Raw genomic sequence first — 26,741 nt, forward strand, 5'->3', positions numbered from 1 at the left:
GCTATTTTAATTCTAAAGGCCAAGGGAACTTTATCAGGATGCATAGTATCCTGGATCCATGAAGTAACTGTCCTTCAACAATAAAACTCTGCCTGGCTCTATGCGAATTTAACATAGGGGTGTGTATACTTATGCCCCCTGCATGTTAATGAAGAACTTTTTATTTATTTACAATACATTATTCATTCACAAAGAAAAAGGGTGTCCTTAAAAGGCATTAAGATCAATTTCCAAAAGATTTTCAAGTTTTTTTTTATTTCCTCTTTATTCCTTCTTTTTAATCAACTTTAGCATGGGTGTATAAACTTATGCAAGACACCGTATGTTCCAATTTTTTTATACAGACGGGTTTGTTCATATATCATTCATCGCCTGATTTAAACACTATTTTATACCTACAAAACATGAAACATGAAACTGAAATTGATTGATTTTTTTATGGCTGTTGACAGTATTTAATGAGTTATAAATAAAAGTAAATAATAAATGAAAGGTTTTTACAAAGTGGATTTTGGATATCTCTTATATGTAAATTAATAAATCTTAACATCTAGTTCCTCTGTAAAAACCTTTGACTCTAATACGTCATCAAAACGAAACAATTTTGAACCTGACTTAATACAAAGTTCATATTTCTGTTCTAGTCATGTATTCAAATTACCGCTAGTGCATTTTTTTCAATATAATGATATCATGATGATATTATTTGCATATTTTAACATAAGATTTCAGAAAACTTGTAATACAAAACATTATTGTCTTAATCTAAGTAATAAACTGAGAAGGTTTCATGGTAATCTATTAGTTAAAATCTTTTCCCTATTCACCTGCAGTGTTTCCCCTTAAATGGTCTCGCATTGCCAGACCCTCCTCCACAGTGCTGCATAGGAGGGTCTGGCTAGACCACACAGCATTCCGGGATGGGAGAAAAGCGTGCTCTGGTTTATTGGCCTGTCTTTAAACCATTCACAATCGTCTTGGGCGGTGAAAAGCCACGGTCCCACTTCAAATTAGCCTTGGGAAGGAACTTGTTTGGTGGAATGCGTGCGTTCAAACGTTTTTTTTAGTCGTGTGAGAGAAAACTCTGATTGGACAGACAGTCTAGCTTGCTGTCTAGATTTACCCTGCAGAGATCTAAGGAGCAGTTAACAATAGTCCACATAAATCAAAATGTCAACACAAAGGAAGCCCAAGACAACAGACATCCAGCCTAAATGAATCAAATCCGGCAGAATTTCCATCGGCAACGGACTGATCCGGGAAGTAGAACGTCAAGGCTATAGACTACCCCTTACCGTCAAAGTGCTCATATCATGCTTTTTGGCCTTTTCCCTTCCTTTATTGTGTTATATGTCTTTGTGTGATAAAGTGAGACAGCCCAAAGTCCACCCCAATGGGACATACCATCTCCAACAGAAAACACTGTTCACAAACTGCTCCAAACAGCTCTGTTGTATAGTCCAGCCTTTACTTCTGTGACAAACTACGTCACTTTGTAACATGTTATAATGCATGTTACGAATCTTATTATGAACCTGAAAATGAGCATAATATGAGCACTTTAAGTCACCATTTATCGCCGACACAGGTAACACAATGGTGATTGAGCCTATGGCCCACGGATGAAAGTATTTCCTGTATTACAAACCGGGGATCTGTGTAAATACCAGGGAAAATCATAAGCGGCACCCAGTTAGTGATGCAACATACTAGTTAGTTAGTGAGGCAACAGACTCACTTTTTCAACTCACTTCTGTGTAAAGCGGCGTACCAATTTTTCCAGTCTGTCAACTACCGCCTGTTGCCAAAGGTGCCACCAAAGAGAATGAAACAGAGATTGAGTTTGTAACCAAGCTGAAGAGTAACTTTTAGTGTGTGGACTCAACTTTTAGGGATATTTGTTTTGGGTCACCTGGAATAAGCATTTCTTGCATATATAAAATCACGAAAACTGAGCCTACATAGAGTCAAAATGAGACTGTATTTTTGTATGTAAGAATCTTTTATTTAAGATATTCGCTTCTTTAAGTGCAATGCTTGGGTTTTACACACACACACACACACACACAGACACACACACACATTGTGCAGTACAGGGATAAACATTAGTGATAAACACTCACCAACAGGCCCAGGGGGACCCTGAGGTCCTGGAACAGGCAACCCTCGTGAGTCATGGAAAGTGTTGCTGAAAAAGGGGTCTTTTCCACGACCTAGAGTTGAAACAAAATGTGAATTTAATGTAAACTACATTAGTTTGTAGTACTGTACAAGTTGTGTATTACTGCATTAGAAATGCAACTTTCAATCATTTATTTAGCTGTTTGTGTTTTGCCTTTAAGGGAATCATTGGGACTCAGACATGGTGGGTGTTTAGTAATTGTTTTTAATGATTGTCAACAAATCTAAAGTGCACTGCCATAACATGAAAATCCAATGTTAATCTCTTTGTAAATGCAGGTTTGTGTTATGGGTAAATGCAGTAATTATGTGATGCTCCAACAAGCTCCAACAAACACATTTTGGTTATATTTATTGATGGTGATTTTTAGGTTTAGGTTTTAGTAACTGAGGATTTGACCAATAATATAGGCTGCGAGAAAGTGCTTCCTAAGAAGGTACCTGAAGAAGCCTGTGTGATTATAAATACATTTGATCTTGTGAAGAATAGTGATCCAAGTCTTTTAGTGTGCTGTTTTACTTTAGCTGTATAAGTCCTGCTGTCATAAGGCACTTGTGTGAATGCTGTGCACAAAACAATCTGTGTGGATTTCTGCTGACTGAGAAGCTCAGGGCAATGAAGGCCCCCCTAATTATATTAATGTAACCTCCAGAGGGCAGTATCTCCAAACAAATAATCAGACTTCAAAGATTTCCAAAGGTTAGTATACTATACTTAAATGTGTTCAAAAACACTGTATTTCATATTCATAGAAAAAAGAATGTAATCCTGCATAAAAAAACATTCCATATCCACTGTGTGACAACACTGAATGAACGCCTACAACTACATGAGTCTACAAGAGGAAGAGGGTGGTGAATGTGTGAGTAATAGAGGAAGTGTGCGGTCATTGGGTCATTTTACACTGACAGGAAACACAGATCCAATCCAGATCCAGCATTAGACAGGAGACACAGAGAGGAGGAGGAGGAGGAGGAGGAGGAGGAGGAGGACTGAAACATCCTCCAGCTGCACACCGCACACCGCTAACAGATCACGGCCAGAGGTGACATCCAAAAGAGGGCTGTTCCTCCGTGTCTATTTCTACACACCATTTCTTATGAAGAATTCACTTGGATCTGCTGCTTGACATAAAAAAATGTGTGGTAGCACTAACAAACACTGAAATAATATTTTTAAACAACAACGCTCCTCCTCTCCACTTGACCTTCTGGCTGCTGGTTTAGGAACCCTCTCCCGGGGATTCCAGCCTCCTGATGCAGACGTATAAGCAAAATAAGCCAGTGTTTTCCAAAGGAAGCTCAGCACGTTCCCTACTGTTACTGTGATGTGAAAAAAAGGTCTTGCAGTCTTGGAAATCATCATGCCAACTTCAACGTCCCCACAGCTTTCTCCACACAGAAACCGAGAGCTAACAAAGCTGTGCGCTGCATTCTTTGTTTTACCACTGAATCCACATAAAGCCGCCGATGCATTGACCTTGAAAGAGCTGACGCAGGCCCCCATCTGTCTCTCTCACTCCCCCTCAGCTGTCTGAGCAGTCTACATCTGGAAGTTGTTGAGTGACATCAGTGATGGACAGGTTCTCATCCCAGTGTGTGAAGTCTCAGTCAATGTCAGACTGTCTCTGCCTCCATGTGTTACTCTTTGATTCTGTTCTACTTGGCTGGTAGACAATCAGAAGTGAGTAGCGGTTAAAGGATTACCACCATCCTGTCTGTTTCTCATTCTCCTTGTTTCTTTTGTATATCAGCAGTCGTACAACTTATGAGAGCTCTTGCGCAGCAGGAGGGATCATGAGGCTGCTAAAGATATGAATATCAGCAGTTTTCAGCTAGAAGTATGTAAAACCGACATCATCCAGTCTGAGAACAAAGGATTTGATTGATTTCAAGTACATGCACTCGTGCTGGGTTCATGGCAAACTGATTTTGTTACATTCAAATGGAATGTACAGCGATTAAAAGGAAAAGTGCGCTGTTTGTACACATTAAAGTCTGTCTACAGGTCTTGAGGAGTACTATTGTACATATAAAAGAAGTTTTATAAAGCCTTTTGTGGCACTGATGAATTGCCTGAAGTTATGTCAGTTGAGTCAGCATCAGTCGGGGCTAAAGAATACAGGATTGAAATTACAAAGTGAGTTTGGACTTAGAAAGAAGTGAGCTTACCAGACTTCTGTAGCTCGCATCTCATCTCTGCTTGTGGCTAGCAGCTCAAGGCTACATTAGCTAGTAATAGCATAACACTCCTAAATCCACAGACAAAGTGTTGGAGGTCGAGTTGCATCGCGAGTAATGTAGGTGCCAGGTTTTGGCGGTAGATGCTGTATCAGATCCGCCAGATTTGACTACAACAAAGGATGTGCCTGGTGGCCTGTCTTATGCTACTATTCTTACCCTAACCCTAACCAATCCCCACTCCCCCTGCCTAAACCTAATTACATTGACCATGAATTATGTCAGTTGTCCAGGGTCTTACTGTGGTCTGGTTCTGGGATGTGGGCACTGGCTGAAGCTGGAGGCCCTGGAGGGCCAGGCGGGCCTGGTAAACCCCTCTCTCCGGGAAGGCCTGGAGGACCACGGGGGCCTGAGAGAAAGGAATGGCAGAAATATCATTGCGGGCACAGACATAGTGTACTTCAGAGGTATGTCATATGATCATAACATTTCTTCTGGAGAGACACATCACAATAGCAGGCTGGTAACAATAAATGAGGGTGATGCGATGATAGGAGGATAAACTATGACAAAGACCAGGGAGGAAGTAGATTAGATAAAGTGCTGAATGATACAACGTAATATTGTCTGGCAGAGGTGTGTGTGCCTCTGTATGTACTGTATGTAAGTATGTATGTATGTATGTGTATGTATGTATGTATGTATGATAAGTAAAATCAGCAGCTATATAGAAGAGCAGAAGTGTATGAACTGGCCGACTTTACCTCTCTGTAATTAACAGGAGGGTTTTTAGTGGTGTGGTGCTGGGAACTGACTCAGGGACAAGGGAAAACTCAAATAAACACCTTTAAACTCTGCAAAGTGTTACTGGCACACTGGTTCATAGTAAATGAAATGCTCCCTGCATAAACACCACTAGCTTTTGGACATGTGTGTATGCGAGTAACAGCCTGTGAGTAGTCCATATGGGCCGGTCAGGTAAAGTGTCCCTTCTCCTCCCCCAGTCTTTTTTTTTTTGAAGGTGGAAAAACGCACCACCACAACTACATCTGACCTCATTGTTTGGACTCTACTGAGGTAATGCGGCCCCTTAAACACCACCTCTTGCCCTCCAACAGACCCAGACTCACCACTTCTCTGTTTATGTGTTGATGCAACTGACAAGGACAGTCCACTAATTACTGCTTTGCAATGTAATGTTGTTCTAGCTCTGATTTGACACCTCTGTGGGCCATTTTCACTTAGCCTAAACACTGCAGTATGACCGGCTGGGTTTTGGCTGTGAACAGGAGACTCCAAGGTACAATCTGCGACACAGTGTTTGAAATGGCCAATCAACGTGGCCCTTTAAAGTATTTGTGACATATTGGGGGGAAACAATTTTCATTTTGCCTGCAGAATAATGGTTCCCTGGAGCAGCGTTAAACGTTTGTAAAACAACTCTTCTCTCAGGGTTCATCATAATGTACAGTATCACTTCTCCTAACAACACAAGTTCACTTTTCTCTAGTACCTTTAGATCAAAAACAGATTTGTCTAGATTTTCCAAGACATTGGACACATTCCAGTCGTGTTTACCTTTCTTTTTAAAATTAAAAAATCAGCACAATAAGGAAAACAGAGCTTTGGATGTAAGACATAGATCTAGTTTTGGGTACTTATATGGTAATAGAGATAGAAAAAACAATAACACCACGGGCATATGGAAATCATAAGGACCTGGGATTTGTGTATATATAGCTCATGTTCATTTCAGATTGAAGTCACATGGAGCTTCTCGGAAAGTGGGTTTGTAGTCATCTTTACCCAGCAGCAGGCACAGAGCAGGGGTCGTATGTTAGCCTGAAAGGAGAGGCATTCCCTTCATGATCCAGACCAGAGATATAACAGCCTACAGCCAGAGCAGATGTTGTGACAAACTTATACCACCATTTACTTGGTCATTATTCAAGTCACAGCTGCCTGTGGATTTACTTTTTTCCCCAACAGCTCATTTATTATTTGTACATAACCAGTGAGGTCCGAACACATAGAGCAGATTTATGATTCTGGTTCGTGAGCAGCAGCACATGTTGGGGGCGGTTTATGTAGTCTGAAAACAAATGCTTTCACTGCCCACTGAAACAGCACTTTTAGAAACACATGATTTTAAAGGCCATTGGAGAAAATGCCCAAATTCCAGAAAGTTACCAGCAGGCCACTGGAACGCTCCAGCATTCACCACTGGAGGGTCTGTGGTTTGACCCGGTGGTTTAAGAGAAAGATAAACTCTGCAGCAGAACATTAGGGATCAGTCTTTTGTTAGTGATCTGTTTGATTTTTCCACTGTTGTTTCCACTGGTATTTGGTCAACAGTGAGCCACTCAAATCTCTTGTTCTACAGACAATAGCTTAAGTGGAGAGGCAAATATACAACTGCCCTGCAACACCCCTCCCTCTCTCCCAATGACACACACACAAATGCATCATGACAAACTGTCAACAACTACTAAGATAAGGTGCATTTGTTTCTTTCAGCTCACAACTGTCTGCGAGCTGTGTCTTTCTCTATTTTCAGTCCTCTATTACCTGCAGGTCCCGAGGATCCCTTCAATCCAGGGCTTCCAGATGGGCCCCTTGTCCCGGCCTCCCCCCGAGGCCCACTGGGACCTGGCAGCCCTCGAGACCCTGTTTTCCCTAAGAGTAGGAAACAGTCATGACGAGTAATCACGAAGCCTTAACTGGTTTTCATCATAAACGGTTTTACATGCATTGAAAGGCAACTATGGTTGCGTTTACCTTCTTTGCCAGGAAGCCCATCTCTCCCCTTTTCACCCTGAGGACCTGTAATAAAAACAGAAAGATGGCCTAATTGAGAGGTGTGGCTCTGTGAATCTGAGAATCTGGGCTCAAACCACCTGGAGAAGAGGTTGTTTAAAATCCATGGAGAGATGGGGGGGAACTCTCTAAATTCTAAGTAATATAGCTAAACAACATTTTAATTACTGTCTAAGTCTTTGTTACGTCTGATTTAAATTTAATTTCAAAATACAAAATATTTTCATTAATTAAGAAAAGATATTTTGTAGTTTTTAAAGGAGCCATTGATTCATTGTGACTCAGCCAATGATGGATGGTTGGATTTTATGGCATAAGTTAAAAAAAGAAGCTGTAGGAAGCCCTTTGTGTTGTGTCTGATAAAATTACCTCAAGTGATAACACATGAGTCAGAGTTGGCTTTGTCTGAAGACTACAAGTTTAAAAATGAATGAAATATGTTGGTGTGGAGTTTACCAGACCTCTGTAGCTGGCTACCCATCTCTGCTTGAGGCTAGCAGCCATAAGGCTAACTTAGCAGCTACTAGCATAACACACCCAAATCTCTGACTGAGCTGTCGGTGGTCAAGCTGCATCATAGGTAATGTATGTGCCAGGTTTTGACAACGTGTTTATTTTGTAGATGGTAGTGAATGAGGGTGGGACTTTGTACATAGCCATAGACAGCAGCACTCCTTTTCAAAAGGACTGTCTCATTTGTATACAAATAAAAACTTCTGCCATCATCATGGTCATTTGAAAGATTCTATAATCACTGTAGCGGCTATAACTGGGTACAACTTTTGTCTAAACACATTTTAATCTAACTTTTTTAAAGGTCTTCTGACAGTGCAACAGGGTTAGTGAACTCTAACAGTGGTGGGCTCGACTCCAGGAGAGGAGAGAGAGACAGAGAGAGAGAGAGAGAGAGAGAGAGAGTGTTCGCTTTCCACACAGCCACAGAGCACTGAAAGTAAGCAGCACAGACAACTTTTGCTAAAGGAAATGAGTGTGTGTGCAGTGGAGGAAATAAGATATGAGCAGAGGCGAGCAGGTATAGGACTGAGAAAAGCTGCAAGGAGTGATTTCTGACTAAATTATCAAAACACAAAACCCTGGACTCAACTTAATACAAATATGCAGTATTGTTTTTAACCTAAAACTTATTCATGCATGACAGCATGATATGCCTACCTGCAGGTCCCTGCTCACCAGGAGCTCCGTGAGTGGGCATAGCCCCCATCAGTAATGAGGCCTCTGGTGCAGTTGCTCCTTTACCCTGAAGGTGGCGATGTGATATGGAGGTTGGGGCGGTAAGTAATTGGACCTGGTACAGGAAGACATAAAACAAGTGTGGGCAATTAGCCAAAATGCTTGTTTTATGTATTATATTTCGCAGAGATTCAGATACTGTGTCTGAATGAGCGCAGTACCTTCGCCTCCAGTGAGCTCAGCCGGTCAGTCAAAGCTGTGATTCGACTGCAGTTGAGACAATCTAGAAAACAAAAAGATGTTAAATATGTTTATATTTACTATTGTGCTGTATAGTCAAAGCAGTAACATGTAGGGCTGGACATATGGAGAAAATCAAATATCACAATATTTTTGACCCAAAACCGACACCACAACAATATTGTAGTGTTGACCATTGGTGCTTTCACAAAATATTTACACAATGGGAATTTTGATAATCAACAGTAACGTGAATATAATGACTAAATAGGTAAAGGCTAAAAATAGAACAGTCAGTCAGAAAATGACATCACTTTACTGTAATGCAGCCTTTAATACCAGGAAAAGACACTCATGCCATATTACAATATTACAATATCTAAAATCTAAGACGATATCTAGTCTCATTTCAGAATATTGATATAATATTGATATATTGCCCAGCTCTAGTAACATGTTCACAGTTCTTACTAGAGACGGACTCTCCTGTGCGTGTGGGCGGGCGGCGAAGCGTGGATGATTTCCTCACTGCCTCTTGAGCTGCAAGCTGGTTCCCTGCATCTGTAACAGAAGATAACAATACCAAAAAATGTCACCTCTGTGGCTTGGAAATCTTTATATTTGGGACATTTTATTTTCATTAAAATTCACTGCAAATTGTGCGCTTTGTCTGTTAAGGTAGTGCTATAATCCATGTACCATCATACACAAAATGGGAATCAAATGCTGGGAATCACAGTTTCAAATTCTCTCCGAGACCTATGCAATTGTTTGATGCCCATAATACTTGAATACTTGAAATAAATGGAAACTAAATTAAATGGAAATCAACCGTTTTTGATAATGCTGCTCACACTAGCGGAGAGGAGGCAAAAGCACCAAAAGTTTCTCTGGTTTCTCTGTTTTCACCTAAAAATCTTTGCGTTTTGGACTGTTGGTTGGACAAAACGAGACATCTGAAGATGCCAACCGTGATTCTGGAAAATTATGATTGGCATTTTTCCCTATTTACCGATTTGACTGACTGACAAACGTGTGAAACATGATGCAAATACAATATCATAGTAATTACAGTTTTATTTAAGGATTTAAGTAGGACGTAGTGGTTCCCTAATGCAGATAGAGTGTTGAGGTCACCACTGTAAAGGGAGTCAAACTAACTTTTATGAAGTACACCAAAGTTTATGTCCCGTAACAGACCTGCAATTTTTATACTTTTTTTTGTCCTGTAGCCATGATCTTTCCTTTTTCTTAACCAAGTGTTTTAGTTGCCTAACCTTAACCATAGTTCTGTAGATGCAATGCGCAGATATTGTAGTTTTTTAAAAGGTCAAGGTATGGACAGGCAGCCAACAGAAAAACAACTGAGCCTAAATAAATAGTTACAATAAAACAGTTCAACTGATCCAACTTCTAAATACTCCATAATAGGGGACATTATGCTTACGATGTGCTGTGTTGTGTGAAGATGTTTCACTGTGGAAGATACCAGAAATCAACTCTGGGTTTCTATCCTCCAGGTGAGCTTCTTACTATTACCCAGAAAGACAATAACTTAGGAGAAGACAGAAATGGAGATCACCAGAGATAGTTGCAACTTCTCTGAGAGACAAACAGTGTGCAAGCTGTGTCTTTGCCAAGCTCCTTTCCTTTTGCCTTGTTTCTTTACGGAGTATAATATCACAAAAGCCTCGGCGAGCAGGGAGTGTAAAGACAAACAATCGTTTCCTTGTGCAGAGAGAATGGCCAGCCTCGACTCGCATTCTGTCTTGCCTACATTTTATGAAGTGTGGGAGTTTGTGTCCCTGGGTTTCTGGATGTTTTGAATGGGCAAACCTTTGTGGAAATGCTAGACTGACTCTTTTGTCTGGCCTGGTCTGGCTCTGGTCGGCCCAGGTGCTCCTGATACAAACAAGAGGCTGGGTTCAGCACCTCATTAGCCACCAGGAAGCACGTCTTACCCATTCAGCGGCCAGCAGCCACGGCCAACGCCAAGTGCTATACTAAAAGAAGCCATGAAATAACACCTGCAGCACCAAGTTGGAGCAAGAGGGCAGTATTCTTCTTAAACGGCCTCACTTATTGTAACATCGGATGTGATGATCTATCTCCATCAACGGCAGACCCAGCAAAGGAAAATGAAGAGCTGATTGTCACAAAGAAAAAGAAATGCTGGGGAACTTAAGACAGAAAAGCATACGGGGTTTAGTGATTACCAAAAGTGGGGGGAGAGAGGAAAGGATGGAGTTTGAAAAGTACCCAGAACACATGGTTTAAGGTAAATTGAGATTGCTTCAATAATTCTCCCTCCTCAACCTCTGTGCTCATGATTTCACTGTTTTGGGTTCTGGGTATTTCTCAGAGGAATACAAGTGTAGATGGATTTAAACCATGTAAGACCTGAGACTGAAATGTTATGGCATGCGCTCTAGATTGCAGTAAACTCTCCCACATTTTGATAACAATGGCCGTGGAGAACGCACACTTTGTTTCAGCTATTCACTCGTCTGCAGCGCACTTCAGTCCACATGGAAAGGACTACGGAGACAAAGATAAGTGTGTGCGTACATACACATGCCTGGAACGTTTTCTCTGGACCTTGACTTATGTAGATGGATGTAATCAATTACAAAGGGGGCTAGAGTACAGAACATTCAAGCGCCAAGATCCCCTCACCCACACTCCAGCTATCGTATGAAGCATTAACTCGCCTTTGGCACAAGGACAACTGTCTCCCACACACCTCTTACACACTTGCTCAATCTCTATCTTGCAACAACAAATTCAAAATCCTGCAAGATCCCTCTTTTCTTCTGTTAATTATACTGTGTGTGTGTGTGTGTGTGTGTGTGTGTGTGTGTGTGTGTGTGTGCGCGCGCAGTTTAAGGCCTAGAGAAAAAGGATGATTCTGATGCCTTGGTGATGACCCATCGCTCTGTTGCCAAAAATAACATCATCACAGTTAATGAATGACCCCTGACAGACGCGGCTCATTGTATCAGCTCTTTGTTCTCAGTGGGCTAATTGCCCGGTGGGGGGGGGGGTCCAAGAAATGTGTGAATGTATTTGACCTTTTGCCCCCATGTTGCACTGGGCCCTAATCAGCGACTGAGTCAGAGCTCTTCACTAGAGAAATACCCCCACAGAGGGGGGCCAGAGGCCATCCTGACATGAACCCCACACACACACACACACACACACACACACACAGTTGTGTCTGGCTATCTTTGTGGGGACCAGTCATTGACATAATGCATTCCCTAGCCCCTTACCCTAACCTTAACCATCAAACCTAAATGCCTAACCTTAACCCTTACCCTTACCCTAAACATAACCTAACTCTAACCCTACTCCTAAAACCAAGTCTTATTCCTTAAAAAGCCCTTTAACGTTATGGGGACCAGCATTTTGTCCCCACAAAGCTGTCAGGTCCCCATAAGTATACTGTATTCACAGTTTTTGGTCCCCACAAATGTAGCTAAACCTGGCCCACACACACACACACACACACACACACACACACACACACACACACACACACACACACACACACACACACACACACACACACACACACACACACACACACACACACACACACACACACACACACACACACGCACACACACACACACACACACACGTGTCTTAAGGTGCTTATGCTATGATTACTTATGCTCAAGTTAGTGCTATCAAATGATTAAAATATTTTATCGCGATTAATTGCTTTAATGTCAAAGTTAACTCGCAATTATTTGCACATTTTTATCAATTCTAAATGTCCCTTGATTTCTTTTTGTCCCCATTCTTTTTTCTCATTTTAATGTTCTTATTAACATGGAAAAGTGAATCAGCTTGCTTTGTGCAAATGTTTTTTTTATCTTTTTTAATTTAAAACAACATTGGCATCTGGCCTACTGTAGTGTTCAATTTCACATGTAACACTCTCACTTGAAGCACTCATTCACACTCGGAGTAAATAATCTCTCCCACAGTGTAACACTGTCCATCAATAGAAGGGTGAAAAAAATACTTTGACGAGGGGGCGGAGAAAAATATGTGCTTGGTCATCAAGTGGTATTTTAGACTGGACGTGCTGCGATGATAGCTCAGTTCACAACGACAAAACACGCACTTCACTTTGGTCTTGTCAATGGAACCATTTGGCAACTTTAAAAAGCCTAAAGCCTTATTGGCATCCACTCAATACGTAACGTTACTACTCTTTGGCCGACTCGCAAACAAGTGTGTGCGTGTGCCTGTTGTTTTGTTTGCGGCGGTCTAGCTAGAAAGTGTATGGTGTTGTAGTTTTTCTAACACTACTAGTTGTAACAGCATATGAAAAAAACTACAAACTTTGCTAGGCCCGAAAGAACATTAATCTTGCAATTAAAAAGATTGACGTCGTTAAAATGGGTTTGCGTTATTAATGCCATTAATAACGCGTTTAACTGATTTAACTGGCACTACCTCAAGTACATGATTATATGCATTGCATATTGAGTGTTAAGGTAGGCCTATCTTGACTAGCAGGTGATAGGAGCATCTAAAAAGCAAATCAGATTTAGGAGAAAACTTATTTTAGACTGAATTTATCTAGATCAAAGTTTTTGTGGAGCTCTAAAGCCATCCAGAAGTCAAGGGTAGCTCTTACAGTGTTTCTAAGCATGTAGCTGGGGGCTAAGTTAGACAGGTCAATGAAGTTGTTTGCCGCAAATCTAAGCAGTAGGTCTGCCAAGCCACACTAGTCGCCCCGTGGGCCGCAGATGACACCCTGACAGGAGTTTCTCTCCTGCGTTTCCTCTGCTTCACTTTACTCGCTACCAGAATAAATACACAAACAAAAGCACTAAGGTGAGTAAACCAACGACCAGCTTAAGTTTTTTTGACATTTTTTATTGTGTAAGTGATCAATTCTATGCAATTGTATCCACACAGTGACCAGATCCAGCTGTGACAAACTGCTGTCCACATGTGGTGTTTAAAACGTATCAAATGTGTATTGAGTAATCTTGTGTGATTATATTTCATTTTCTTGGAGAAACTGCGGAAAGATGAAAAACATCCACATTTGAGGACTTTTTGCATACTGGATAGAACGTCAGATAAAAACAAGACAAAATGTGATATGTGACAACGCAGATAGAAAGAGAGCAAATGGTAGCTCGCCTAGGAACAGTTTGTGACTCAGCACCAGAGATGCATTTATGCCAAGTGTGAACAATGCTGAAGAGGGAAATAGCAAAAACAACCTGCTCCTACTATCATATCAATATATTATCATTATGGAAGCCTTATTCCAAAGCTATTATTATTGACCCTTTAAAACCTACTTGAGCTCAGCTGGGACCACCAGATTGAGCGCCAAGAGCAGAGTGACCAGGACTGGAGCTGCACCTCTCACTCTACATACTGAGGTGTGTGTGTGTGTGTGTGTGTGTGTGTGTGTGTGTGTGTGTGTGTGTGTGAGAGAGAAAGCAAGTGCATGTGTGACAAACACGCAGGTTGCAATATTCTTGGACCATGCTCCTTCCTTCAGTGATACTCTCCCAGTGAAAATAAACCAGAGCTCTCATGCTTAGATGCCAGTTAGTCCTGCCAAACAGAGCCCTGAAACACACATCTCACACTCAGCTGTACTCGCAGCTCATCACCTTCTGAAGTTTATTATTTCTTCCGCAGAAAGATTTAGCAGCTTGCACACAGACAGGCCTTTAGGAACTTCATGAAAGTACGAGTTAGGCTTTTGTCCTAATATAATGTACGTTGTGCAGCAAAGGGTGGACAAATATGTAAAATATAAAAGGTGCTTTCTTCACTGTGTTGTCTCAAAGTTGAAAGTTTCTGTAGGGAGATTCAGTACTGAGGCTGTGAACGCCAACATCAATACACAAACACACAGTGAGCACACGCAGCAAAGTGCAAGGTCCTGATCCATCTCTGTCTGGTCAATTAGCTGAGCTCAGTGCTTCAGCATCGTTAGTGACCAGATCCTGACAGCCAACCAGTGGAGGCGTTTCTTTCTGTACCGCCTCGGACAGACACACACACACACACAGACACAAACACACACACACACACGCACACACACACACACACGCAGTATACTCATAGAACACACTACACTCCTTGAAATAAAGGCAGGCAATTTCTTTTGTCTATTTTTTATGCAAAAGAGACACATTGAGGTGATGTGATCCTGGTTTTGTTTCTTTCTGGTCTTCACCTTCTCACTTCCTCTTTGTCTGTCCTTAAAAAAAAGACCCAGCTATTGTCACTTTCTGTATATTGTTGTATATCCAACAACATGCAAACTCCACACAGAAGGTCCATAGCTGGCAGGTGGGTTGAACCCAGGCAAAAAGTGCACCCCCGTGCTGCCTGAAATTGTCGTATAGATTAACTAAAAAAAGAGGTAGTAGTGAAATTATTTTTTTTCATGCAGACCGGCTACATTATGTAAAGTACAGATGTCGGGAGTTAAATATGGAAAATGAAACACTTCAGAAAACAAAATACCACAAGTGAAGCAATTTAAAGTTGTGGGAGAAATATGAGCAGTTGTCTGAAAGGGAACAGATCTCACAGCTGGTTTTGTGTCGGCAACAAGAACCCAAGCAAGAATCAACAATTTTTGTCAAAGTCTGATCAGAAATAGAGACGCACAACATTCACAGTCTCTATTAAGAATAAGACCCTGTGTCTCAATGATATTACATCTATGAATAAAAAAAAATAAAAAAGGTTAAATAACATTAATAAAAAAAAATCCCTTTCAACCTGCGTCAGCTGAGCAAAGTACGTTACACACACACACATGTCCGACCCTGATCTTGAGATGGGTCTTCTACTAAGGATGCGCTGACCCGATCAAGCAGATCAGGTATGGTGATGAGACCATAATGTCATAATACATCCACATTAATTACTATTCCTTTGTCCATGTCATTATTATTTTCACGATCAGTCATATTCATTCAGTCATGGCAGGTTGCCGACTATTACCACAGCAATCCTTGTACTGTAGAAAATTATTCCAATGAGTACCTTGAAGATTTTAGTAAAAAAAGAGCATTATTATATTAGAGCTATCGGGTAAATGGTAATGGGGGAGAAAAAGATGGATCGTTCACACAGCTTACTAGGCCAATCAATCTCAGCTTTTTTTTATTAGGTGATTGACTTAAAGGGTGGGACGCACTTCATAATTTCCTTCCTTTGGAATTGCCACGCTGCCTCCCCAGCCTCTCAGCCTGAGAATGGAGCAGCCCACACACTGGACAGGTCCAACTGTAATTAAAGGGGAGAAGGAAGCGCTGCCTTGCCATAACAAATGGTCAGATAATTGATCCCAGAGTAAAAGGTAGGCTGAGCGAGACTGAATCACAACTTTCATACTGCGTTTAGGTAGAAAACAAGTACTGGTGTACATCTGCTCTGGTTTACAAGTCTAGGTGAGGTGTTGCAAAGACCTGCTGCAAAGGAAACCAAGCCTCCAGGACCGTGAGGTGAAAGCGTGCCTCACAGAGGTTCTCACCTAATGCACACACATCTCACCTCATCATTTAACACAGACTTAAGTCAAGGCAGTTTAGGGCTGCACAGACTCACCACACCACCCTAACCACACCCTCCACAGAGCTACACCTCCATCAGTCACTACCAAGGGGGGAAATAATTAATCACATTAAGTGTGGTTAGTGCACTTGAGATGATTTATGTACTTTAAAATCAGTAATTTCACTTTTATTAATGTTTTGTTGTGGTATAATTCAAAGGGAATTACATCCCTTGTATTGAGTAGGAATATTTTCAAATTGTGTTTTGACTTTGTGCCCTTAACAGTTAGGTAGTCAAACTGCTAAACTTAGTGTATCTGTATTGTAAACTGTATCATATGTAAAGTAGAATTACATGTTTTCTCTGTCATAAACAATATACTGTACAAACAGCAAAGTTGTCCAAATAACTTTGACATAGTAGTAGATATCTCTACATTATTTTTAACATTTTAAATAACATAACATTATTTTTTAAAGATGATTTTTTGGGGGCTTTAATGGCCTTTAATTGATAGGATAACTTGAAGACATGAAAGGGGAAAGAGAAGAGCGACCACATTCAGCAAAGGACCAAGCGTTGGATTCAATAACACATGCTGCATATGCCAGTTCAGTGTGATCAGTATTGTTGTTTCACTAATCTTCAGTCCTTTCAGCTCCTCCAGCCCATCCAGATGTGCTCGCACACACAGCCTCTAATCTTTCTCAGGAAGTAGGAGGATCCCCTGCCTCTCCTCCTGCCTCTCGATCCCAGACAGGGCTGTCTTTACCTTACCTCCCCTCTCACTCACTCTCCCTGTCTCTCTCACTCTCTCTGTTTTTCCAACACATGCCTGTAATGATGCTGGTGGCAGTGATGGGGTCTGAAGTCTGACTGGCCCTTCCACCCCTTTCACAGCAGGCGGTGGTGTGTAATTACAGCACAGCGCGGAATTGTCTGAGTGGTAGAGTGACTGCGGTCTGCTGACAGCTGTGTTTGTCCGGCCTAAGGACATGTGCTTCCATTGGCATTCTGGGACAGGAGACTGGCCTCACTGGGTACAGGCAGCTTTGGGGTAGACTTCTTTGCGCAGGATGCAGCACTCACCTTCCATAACCTCCCCTCACTCCCTCCCTCCTGTCAGGATTCCTGCTTATTGTGATTTCCAGAAGGTTAAATCATGGCAGACCACAACTATCTTTTCCCAGTGAGGGTTTGGTCCAAACTGTCGGGTATACCTGCAAGGCACTCAAAGATGCTAATTACAGCAAAATTGAGCTTTGTTTCACAATCACTCACCAGCTTCGCCTCTAATTACTGAGCAGAGCAGACTTGCCTCCACTGTTTGTTAACCACTTGTTTTGAGGTTTTAGGAGTGTGGTGGTGTTCTGAGTGTCCACAACAGCAGGAGAGGCAGTTTGTGTTCAAAGAAAGAGAAAGAGAATCTAGTGTTTACGCAAACCTGAAAGAATAAAAAAACCAAGAATTTTAACTGAATTTAAAAATAATATATCTAATTTGTTGTTATCCCAGTAGTATCCAAAAACATCAAAACCTTAAGCTTGTGGCAAAATGGAAACAATTTTCTCGATGCCAATGAAACCAAACAATGCCGCGGTCTGTGTGAAGTGGCAAAAATCAGTGGTGGGTACATCTGCTGAATAGCAGTGTACTTATTTGAGATAGTATGTGGTCGGGACAGGCTGCACTATAAATCCACCCTGCACTCTTTAAACATTTCCTCCACTAGAATGAAGCAGATGTCTAATAAAAGCAAGCAGCAGAGGCTGACGATCCAGCTCACACCCTTCACTTTTATTAAGAGAAACACAATAACACAGAAGCCCCGATGGATCCGGGATCCCCCCACCATCCACCCGTGACCTTGCTTGACCCAAATAAAAGCTGCTTTGTAAACTTTTCCTTGGCGACACTCTAGCTTTCAGTGACCTCGGTTGGCATCTTATCCAGTGATGTGCAACTCTTTTCCCCTGTCCAAGTCTCTCCTGCGGTCACCAAGGAAACCAGCAAAAACAGGACTCAAGGGCTGCAGACCAGGACTGACTGAATGAAACCACACACTCCTCTGCTGCTGATTTAGTGTGGCAGGGAGGAGTCTGTCTTGTCTGTAACCTCTTTATAAAAACCCTCCCTACACACCGCAGTAGTTAAACCCCACTTCTCTCAGCAGAAACACTGCCACAAGTGGCAGACAAACAACAGCTCTAAAAACAACCAGGACCAGAATTAGACTACCACACACACACACACACACACACATCTTCGTGACTAAAATAGGCAAACCCCAACAACAATTTGTGAAGCTGGTTTTCCTTTGAAGGATAATTCCGCTTTATTACAACTCGGGTCTTTCATATGTTTGGTCATTGTCTCCCTTGGTTATGACAATAATAAAGCCCAAAAGTAATTGCGGAGATCTGAGAGCATGGCATAATTGCTAAAAGTCTGATGGGGCAAGAAACACAAGCAGATAAGTTGTAAAGATGCCAACAGTTAAACAGGATTATCTAACCCACTTTATGTGAAGACAGAAACAAAAGAGTGCACCCAAAATGTCAGCAAAAATCCTGCAACGAAATGAACAACTGCGAGGAATATGGTTAGTAACTGTAATGAAATCGATGAGTTCAGCGTCCTGACCATCTCATCCACTCAACATACGTTCCTCTGATCTTAACTTTTAATCAAAATAATTCATAATTTCTGCTTTATTAGCTCAAATGTTAGGTATAATTCTACACCAATGAGGGTTATTACTTTATTACCAAAAAGTAGTGTAATACTAGTAGTAGGAAGGTGGTGTTAGGGAAATAAATAAATAATGCATTGAAAATGTCAAAAAGGGTAAAAAAATAAAAAAATAAGTGTTAATCTTTTTGACCCGGGAGAACAACACAAGGATTAATAGTAACGGAAATAACGCAATGTTTACTTCAAGTACCACGTTTCCAAATACGGCTTTACTGGAGGATCAAAAATATCTAAAGACTAAGCCATACAAATATGTCGACTTGACCAACAGCAATAGGAACAGAGGTGGAGAAGTAGCTGCTCTTTGTAACAAACAAAAAAACCCTGCTGAATTCCTGTCCAGCAGACCTTTACTCTGACCCTCTCCATTACCATACAGAGGTTGACAAGCGCTCCAGCTCTGTGCCCACATCTGCAGCCAAGCAGAGCGCAGGCCAATCCACAAACCTCAGCTAAACATCCTGCTGCCTCATGTCCTCTGCTATACACACACTCAGCGCTGGGTGAGTAAATCCTTTGCAACTGAGTGTTTGAAGGACACGTCCAGTCAAACACACAGTTTATTTATCCAAGGTTGGTCTGAATGCTCACTTATTACGACTAAGCAAAGAGTAATTTCCCTCCTGTGGTAAGATTTGTGTGCGACTACACATGAGAGCAAGTCTTAAGAAAAAAGGTTTCAATAACCATTATTTTTTGCCTTAGCCACCCATGTAAACAGTAAAAAACTACTGATTCCCCTCTGACAACTGTGCCGCTGGAGTCATGACAACCAAACACAAAAAGCTCCAGTCAAACACAATGACTGTGATAGTGACTGCACTCGGCCAACCAGAGCCAAGACATGTCTGCCAGATTGTAGCCATTCCATCTCCGTTATGATGATATTCTGATTCAATAGCAAACCATAAACGTGCCTCTCTCCGCAGGGATGTAAGCGAACTGAGAGCAGCAGACGTGTGGTAAGAAGTAGGCCAAAATCTTTCTTCACTATTGTTTTAAATTTTCCTCATGATTCAGCTTCTCTCAGAGAGCATTGTACATTTCCTCCACCATAACAAATCATTTGATTTGATTTGTTTCCTTTAATAACACACTAATCTCCATTTTGCCTTCATAAGTTTGGATCATTTTACTGCAGAGGTATTCAGCCCCGCTTTCTGAGGTTTGTCAGGGTGAATAATGTTAGATGTAATATGCTGAAATAGCTAAAGACCACTGTTTCAACACATATGCTTAAATGGGACAGAGGCAGAGGAGTCAGCGAGAAGAACTTTCATTTGCAACATCTTCTCATCCGATATTCCCCTCGTCATTGTAATTATGCTTGACAGCCAATACAAACATCTGTAAAAACATAAACTGCATTTTTAACTGGTGTGAAAATGAATTGTGTAAAATGATAGACTATAATTGGATTTGAAATGGTTTCAGAAACCCAATGGAGAAATAAAATGATCTCAACTGAACCATATAACCCCCTTAATGCTATAAAAACCATGAAACACACCAGAATGTAAGGCCTCAGCATGCTTCAAACAAGGTATTTAGTGTACATGTTTTCATACCTTCATACCTCCATAGCGCACCTGCATCAGCTTAATAGAAAGAGCAAAGTCTGGATTTTTTAAGATATCATCGAAATTTCAAAATAAAAAATATGTATATTGTACATATTCCTGGTATATCGAAATACCGGCGACGCCCCCCCTCTGCTATCTCCGCTATCTATTTTTTACCCCCCCCATACCAGAATGTTACGTCGTTCAGCCAGACCATGCTCCATTGCTGACACTGCGCTGTGGAGATAGGTCTGGCGATGCATGACTACTATTCTACAGATCAACAGTTTGGTGGCGGTAATGCACCAGGAAACTTGTTGACTAGTTTAAGCATACTAAGCTCTTTATGGTTCCTAGGTAGCTACAATGTATCCATAGAGTACCCCTTATATTTGAGTATTACGGGTTCATAATAGGTTCCCTGACAGAAGATACGTTAATGCATGCCTTCTGTGTGTGTGTGTGTGTGTGTGTGTGTGTGTGTGTGTGTGTGTGTGTGTGTGTGTCCAACGTGCTGCATGTTTGAGTCACTGAGTCTCATACAGTCCAATACTGCAGGCACAGGCCTGACTCAACAGCAGGACTCACATTCTCTCCTCAAATAAAAACTTCACTTAGGCAGCTACCAAGAATACTCTCAGGTAAGAGAGCAGAAGAAATGATATATGAGATACACATCTTTTTCCTTAGATGAAATCCACCTACAGATGCCCTCTTGACAAATAGTCCCATATGGGTGAACTCTCAAAACAGTGGCACAGAGCCAGGACCAACATCACTCCCTCCACACTCCAGGTTCAGTGTAAGATTGATGAGGTTGCTGCACTCTGCTGCCTCATTGTCATCCCCATCAACATAATGCCAAATGTGAGCACCACTCTTTGCATCATTATACATTTCTGTGCAACTGTGCACCTGTTAAAACAAAAGACACACGGGACTGAGACTGACCACGATACTGTGCCTCTGGGACTTGAGTTTGAATGACACAGCCATCCACCTGATACTACTGTATCCCTCCTCTCAGTACGCAGACAGACTGGGCCTCCACACTACTCGTGAACACGTATAATCCTTCTGCTGCAGAAAATGAAACTGTAATTAAAGGCAGCAGGTTTGCATTTTCAGCTCTCAGCTTTCTCCTTCGAGGTTTAAAACAATCTGAGTGTTAGTGTGATCAAACCGAATGGCGATGTGCTGCTGTTGATTTCTGGGTTACAGATGTTTGTAAAGCTGCTGTAGGTTCCAGACTGAAAAATGAACAGAGTTATTAAATCACAGAGGAAACAGGGATTAACCTCAGAAATAAACTAAACAATGCTCCGTAATATCTTTGTTCCTCATTATAAGCATTTTGGTTGCATTGTCAGCATATGCAATAGGGCCAGGGTTATAATTCAATAACACTATGATTTATCGGCTCTCAGTTCATTTGCCTTGTCAATGGGTAATTGTGATATTGTGAAAGATGATAGGAAACAAGTGTCTTTATATTTGTGGTACTGTCTGTATATTGATTTTGGAAAATAGTCTCACTAACTTCTTATAAATTGCCTTTTTTGGTATCGCCAAGCCTAAATTTGGAAGCAGCTTTCAGTTGACTTTTTTTTTTTTTTTTTGTAACAGTGCACCCTGAGCCTTGGCACACATATTTTTGGCCTCTGTGGAGCTCCTGCTGCTTTGAAAACTCACATAAGCCTAAAGTATCAAAGAGCTTATTGCCAAACCTCGTTTTTTTATCATGTTGCTAATTAGCATTCAACCTAATATGACCGGGCTTTCTGGCAGCTTTAGCATAGTCTTCTTAAGGTTTTGAGTTATTTTATCTAACCCATGTATGCATGCATACGTGCAGAATTTGCATTCATGTACATATGCATGCACACACTAAAACCTCACACAGAGTGAGTGGAGTAAATGACTGTATAAAGCTGAGTTCCTCTCAGTCTAATCCCTGAGTGAATGATGTGCTGTGTGCCAGGCATTCCTCTGTGTCTTTCTAAGGCTTTTGGGGGATTAGACCCCTCTTACTTCCAGGGGCCGCAGGGTGGGATCAAAGCTGATTGGGCGTTTTGGGTTCAGGGTGGTAGCATGTGGAACAGAGAGCCTCTACTCAGGTAGGCTCGCAGGGTAGGGAACTGGAGAACATGACACCATGGCCTAGACGTGAGACGGGGACACAGGTCGCACACACCTGGTGGGGGTCAACCCTGTGCTAATCCAAAACAGTGCTATCCGGCACTGTGTTGATTGATGGCTGGCCTGCAGGAGTTAAAGCTTTAACTCCAGCAATAATCCAGGTATGCCAGACCCCAGCTCACTAAGGTTAGGCAAACACAAATCACAAACTCTCTTCAGTCCTGGGTACAGTTTACACAGAATAAGGAGACTTTTACAATGAAGACATTAACGAAAATGTATGTGAAAGAACATGCAACAATCTGGACCTCATTTTCCCGATTACTCACACTGCACCGCAGGTTACGGACTTGGAAAATTTACATCCAGCTAAACAGAAGACAGACAAAACATGGTAATTAATAAGTAGAACACCTCAATATATCCACCCAGCCTCTGACCTTTACCCCGTCAGAAAGAAACTTTATAATCCCTTTAAGACAACAAAGAGGAAGTGTAGGAAGTATTTACCGTGACACTACAATGTGTAAAGTATTTGAATTGCCAAAATTGTCCACATCAGAACAACTACACATAGATGGCAAAGAGCTTTGGTCTTCTGTCACTGATTAACAAGGCTAACATAGCGAGACAATCTGGGCACACTGGAAATAAACAGAGTGTATCCTCAAATAAACTCAGATATTAGCAGGAAATTAGTGTGTCTGGGCATGTGCAGGATTCAGGGAGAAAACCCACACCAAGAGCAGACACAGTGCATGCAGTGGACGGCACTAATTACTGGATGTAAGAATTTCAAAGGCTGACCCATGTATAGCCAGAGCTATCTGCGTCATCTTAATCCTGATGACAAACACTACGGCTTGTTTTGGAAACTCCCTCAGAAATAAACAAAATGTCCGTCAGAGGATTTCAGCACCCTGCAGATAAGCATAATCATGACAGGCATGGTCTAGCAAAGTTGACTGCACGCCACTTATGCTGCAGTAGGTTATCTCTGCTCTTCTTCAAACCCAGCAACGACACATCAGGTCTGGTCCGTGCGGTTCTGTCTCACGTCTGCTTCCTCTGACAGATGGAAAGTGTTTATTTGTGTTTTGCACCAGTGGAGATAATTATGCATGCTATGTGGGCTCTACAAAGGGATGATAAGAGAAAAAGGGGCGGAGCTGAACAGTACAGAGGATGAAAATACAGGCACAGGGGATGTAGCAGCTGTTTTTCTACAACAAAGTCTGCTGATCAGGGTCCTGTAGTGTTTGGGCATGGAGGCAAAAGAAAAGAAAAGAAAGAAGAATAAGAAAAGGAGGGGAAGTGTGTTGTTAGATCTGTATGTGTTAATTATGTTGAGTGGGAATTTCTGGCAAAACTTCACCTACTTTCAAGGTGCTGCAGAAGAGAAATAGTCTAAAAAGGCCAAAACTCTGTTTCCTTTTCTACAGGGTCACCATGCAACAAACATTTAAATGGACAGAACATAAAAGAAATAATTCAAATAAGTAAATTGGTCCATAAACATGAGAAGTGCAACTTCTGGGAGGTATCCAAGCTTGTACAGAGGAGGTATTTTCCAAAAAAATGTATCTCCTGTCTGGCACACTAGGAAAAAACACTCACTGAAAGTTAAAAATGTACATACTACTATAAGTAAGTGTTGCTGGAGATTTGTGTGTGTGAATTAAGTTATCAAAAATATAAGCCATGGGAAATCAAAATTACATTTACAACCATTTTTTATAAGCACTAATTAAGCACTTATTAAATATAAGCATTGCTGCCATTTCTTTGGTATGAAACATATGAAATGAACAATGTCATATCAAATGTCATATAAAAAAACACATTACATTTATATCAACCATAATCAAAAGGACTAACTAAATTCTACCACTTAATACATAAAGCAACTACTGATAATGTAAAATTTTGTTTTCGGGTAAAAGAAAATGAGCTCAACATTAAAATCAACAGTGTTTTACTTATTTACGCTTCAAAGACAGATTTATTAACTGTGACTGTGCGAGTTGCAGTGCAGATGTAAAGATTTTTCCTTCAGTGTTATTTTATGTCCAACTCTTTCTCTCTGTCTCGATGCTGCCGGGGGATGGATTGCTCCGGTGTTAATCTGCCTAAAGCTTGTCACACAGGAACTCTCTGACAGTTTGTAAGTGCACAGCGATTTACTGCTTCTGCTACAGATTGCTCAGAGAGCGAAATGAGAAAACTGCTATGAAAAATGGAAAAGGACTGAAGGTAAGACGGGATGAAGATGGGATGCTTCTATTCACAGGTTCTTTGCACACCAGAATGAGGGTCTTATCTCTGAAAAGCACTTGAACACAACATGCCCACAGACAGAGCTGATTGTGTGAAAACATGCACACGAGGATGAAAGAGGAGAGGCTTCCATGCAGGGGAGTGGGAGCAGATTACACCATCAGAGGAAACACAGATCAAAACATAGCTGAACTACCCCTGCCTGTACAGTAGAGAGAAACAAAAGGGCCAAACGAGAAGCGGACAACGACAAGCCATCCATCATGCCGCTCCTGTCAGCTAATGAAACAGACTGTGTGATCACAGTTTCAGGTCAAAAGGGGTCGGCTGACCCCGCGGGGCTCCAGCCGGGGCTGACGTGGTGGATGCTGCCCTTATCTCAGCAATGCATTACAAAGGAACACAAGCTCCCCCTCAAACTCTTCCCCGCTGGCATTCACAAAGTTTTTCAACAACAGTCTCCCCTGCACTTCGTCACACCCACGTTGTGAGAAACTGCTGACCCGGGCAAAAGAACAAACTTCAAGACAAACTCCACAGTAGACACTTTAGTAACACTAATCTAATAATCAAATAATTATTTTTCATGATTGTCTTATCAAGTAGTTGTTTGGTTGATGAAAGGGAAATCCATCAGAAGTTTCACATTGCTTGTTTTGTCCGACAAATAGTCAAAAACTCAAAGTTATTCACTTAGCTGTCATAGAAGTCTAAGGAAAAACACAAATATTAAAATAAGAGAGGCTGGGTGCACAGATAGCTCAGTTGGTAGAGCGGGCCCCCATATATAGAGGTTTACTCTTTGATGCAGCAGACCTGGGGCGACTCCGACTCCTGTGGCAATTTGCTCCGCTGTCCCCTTTCATGTCTTCAGCTGTCCTGTCAAAAAAGGCCTAAAAATGCGGGATTTTTTTTTTCCGCAAGCCAATCGAGGACAATGGTTATTTTTGATCAATCAAAAGTCCAAATATTTAATGTGTGATTCTATTAAACAAAGAAAAGCAGCAAGTCCTCCCATTTGTGAAGCTGTAAGCACAGCATTTTTGGAATTGCTGCTTAATAATGATGTAAAGGATTAATCAACTTTTATTTATTAATTCTTTTCGATCAATTTGACTAACCGTTTGAGCACCACGAGAAAAATGCATGGATGGATGCATATTTACAAAATGACCGAAACTTCCGACCAGAGGTCTATAACTACTAGTGTAAGAAAACATGATACAGATGTAGCAAATAATGCAAATAACAGTAGTAGATCCGAGATCGCTGATTTTGGGAAGCACATGCAGGTCACTCATCATACACCAGCTGGCATATTGTGTGAGATGAGTGGTCATATTGAGACAGTCAGTGAGGTGAAGATAAAGTTTCCTCATAGAGTTTCAGAAAGGGGAGGAGTCAAACTAGGTCTGTCAGAGACTTATGATATACAGCGTCTTTTATGGCTTTCAAGTTCTAAATCACGTACAGACGAGACCCCCCATGGTCAGCGTGGTGCAATTTATCAGAGTGGTCCCGGTCACAGCAGCTGTGACGACGTGCCGAGCTCCCGGCTCCAGAGAACACTCCTCTGTCAGAGGGAGAGAAGCGCTCTGACACATACATACTGGGGGAAAACATCTGGTCGGTCTGTCTGTGTGTATGTATGTTTGCAGTGTCTGTTGGTCTAGCGTGTACATGTATGTGTGTGTGTGTAATGAAAATGATGTGAGTATCCCCCTCTCTGTCCTTCCCTTCTCATCGCTGATATGTGGCGGTTAAGTTGTGCTCTGGAGCATACCTGCAGGTCTCGGCTGACAATGACTGGATCTCTCTAGGCTTTTGGTTCTGCAGTAA

The 26,741-nt window shown here is 41.5% G+C and overlaps 1 protein-coding gene across 5 annotated transcripts in view; it reads right to left on the minus strand.

The window, feature by feature from the left end:
* emid1 (EMI domain containing 1) overlaps positions 1 to 26,741 on the minus strand; it is a 55,617-nt gene that overhangs the window by 6,156 nt on the left and 22,720 nt on the right. For all 5 annotated transcript variants that reach the window (XM_034871838.1, XM_034871836.1, XM_034871839.1 and 2 more), the window contains exons 4-10: positions 9,082 to 9,171; positions 8,592 to 8,653; positions 8,353 to 8,485; positions 7,141 to 7,185; positions 6,931 to 7,038; positions 4,664 to 4,771; positions 2,124 to 2,213 (exon numbers count right to left, since the gene is read on the minus strand). In XM_034871838.1, coding sequence (XP_034727729.1) covers positions 2,124 to 2,213; positions 4,664 to 4,771; positions 6,931 to 7,038; positions 7,141 to 7,185; positions 8,353 to 8,485; positions 8,592 to 8,653; positions 9,082 to 9,171 — 636 coding nt within the window. The remainder of the gene's footprint in view (positions 1 to 2,123; positions 2,214 to 4,663; positions 4,772 to 6,930; positions 7,039 to 7,140; positions 7,186 to 8,352; positions 8,486 to 8,591; positions 8,654 to 9,081; positions 9,172 to 26,741) is intronic.

The sequence above is a fragment of the Etheostoma cragini genome, chromosome 5 (assembly GCF_013103735.1).
Source record: "Etheostoma cragini isolate CJK2018 chromosome 5, CSU_Ecrag_1.0, whole genome shotgun sequence".
NCBI classification, from domain to species: Eukaryota; Metazoa; Chordata; class Actinopteri; order Perciformes; family Percidae; genus Etheostoma; species Etheostoma cragini.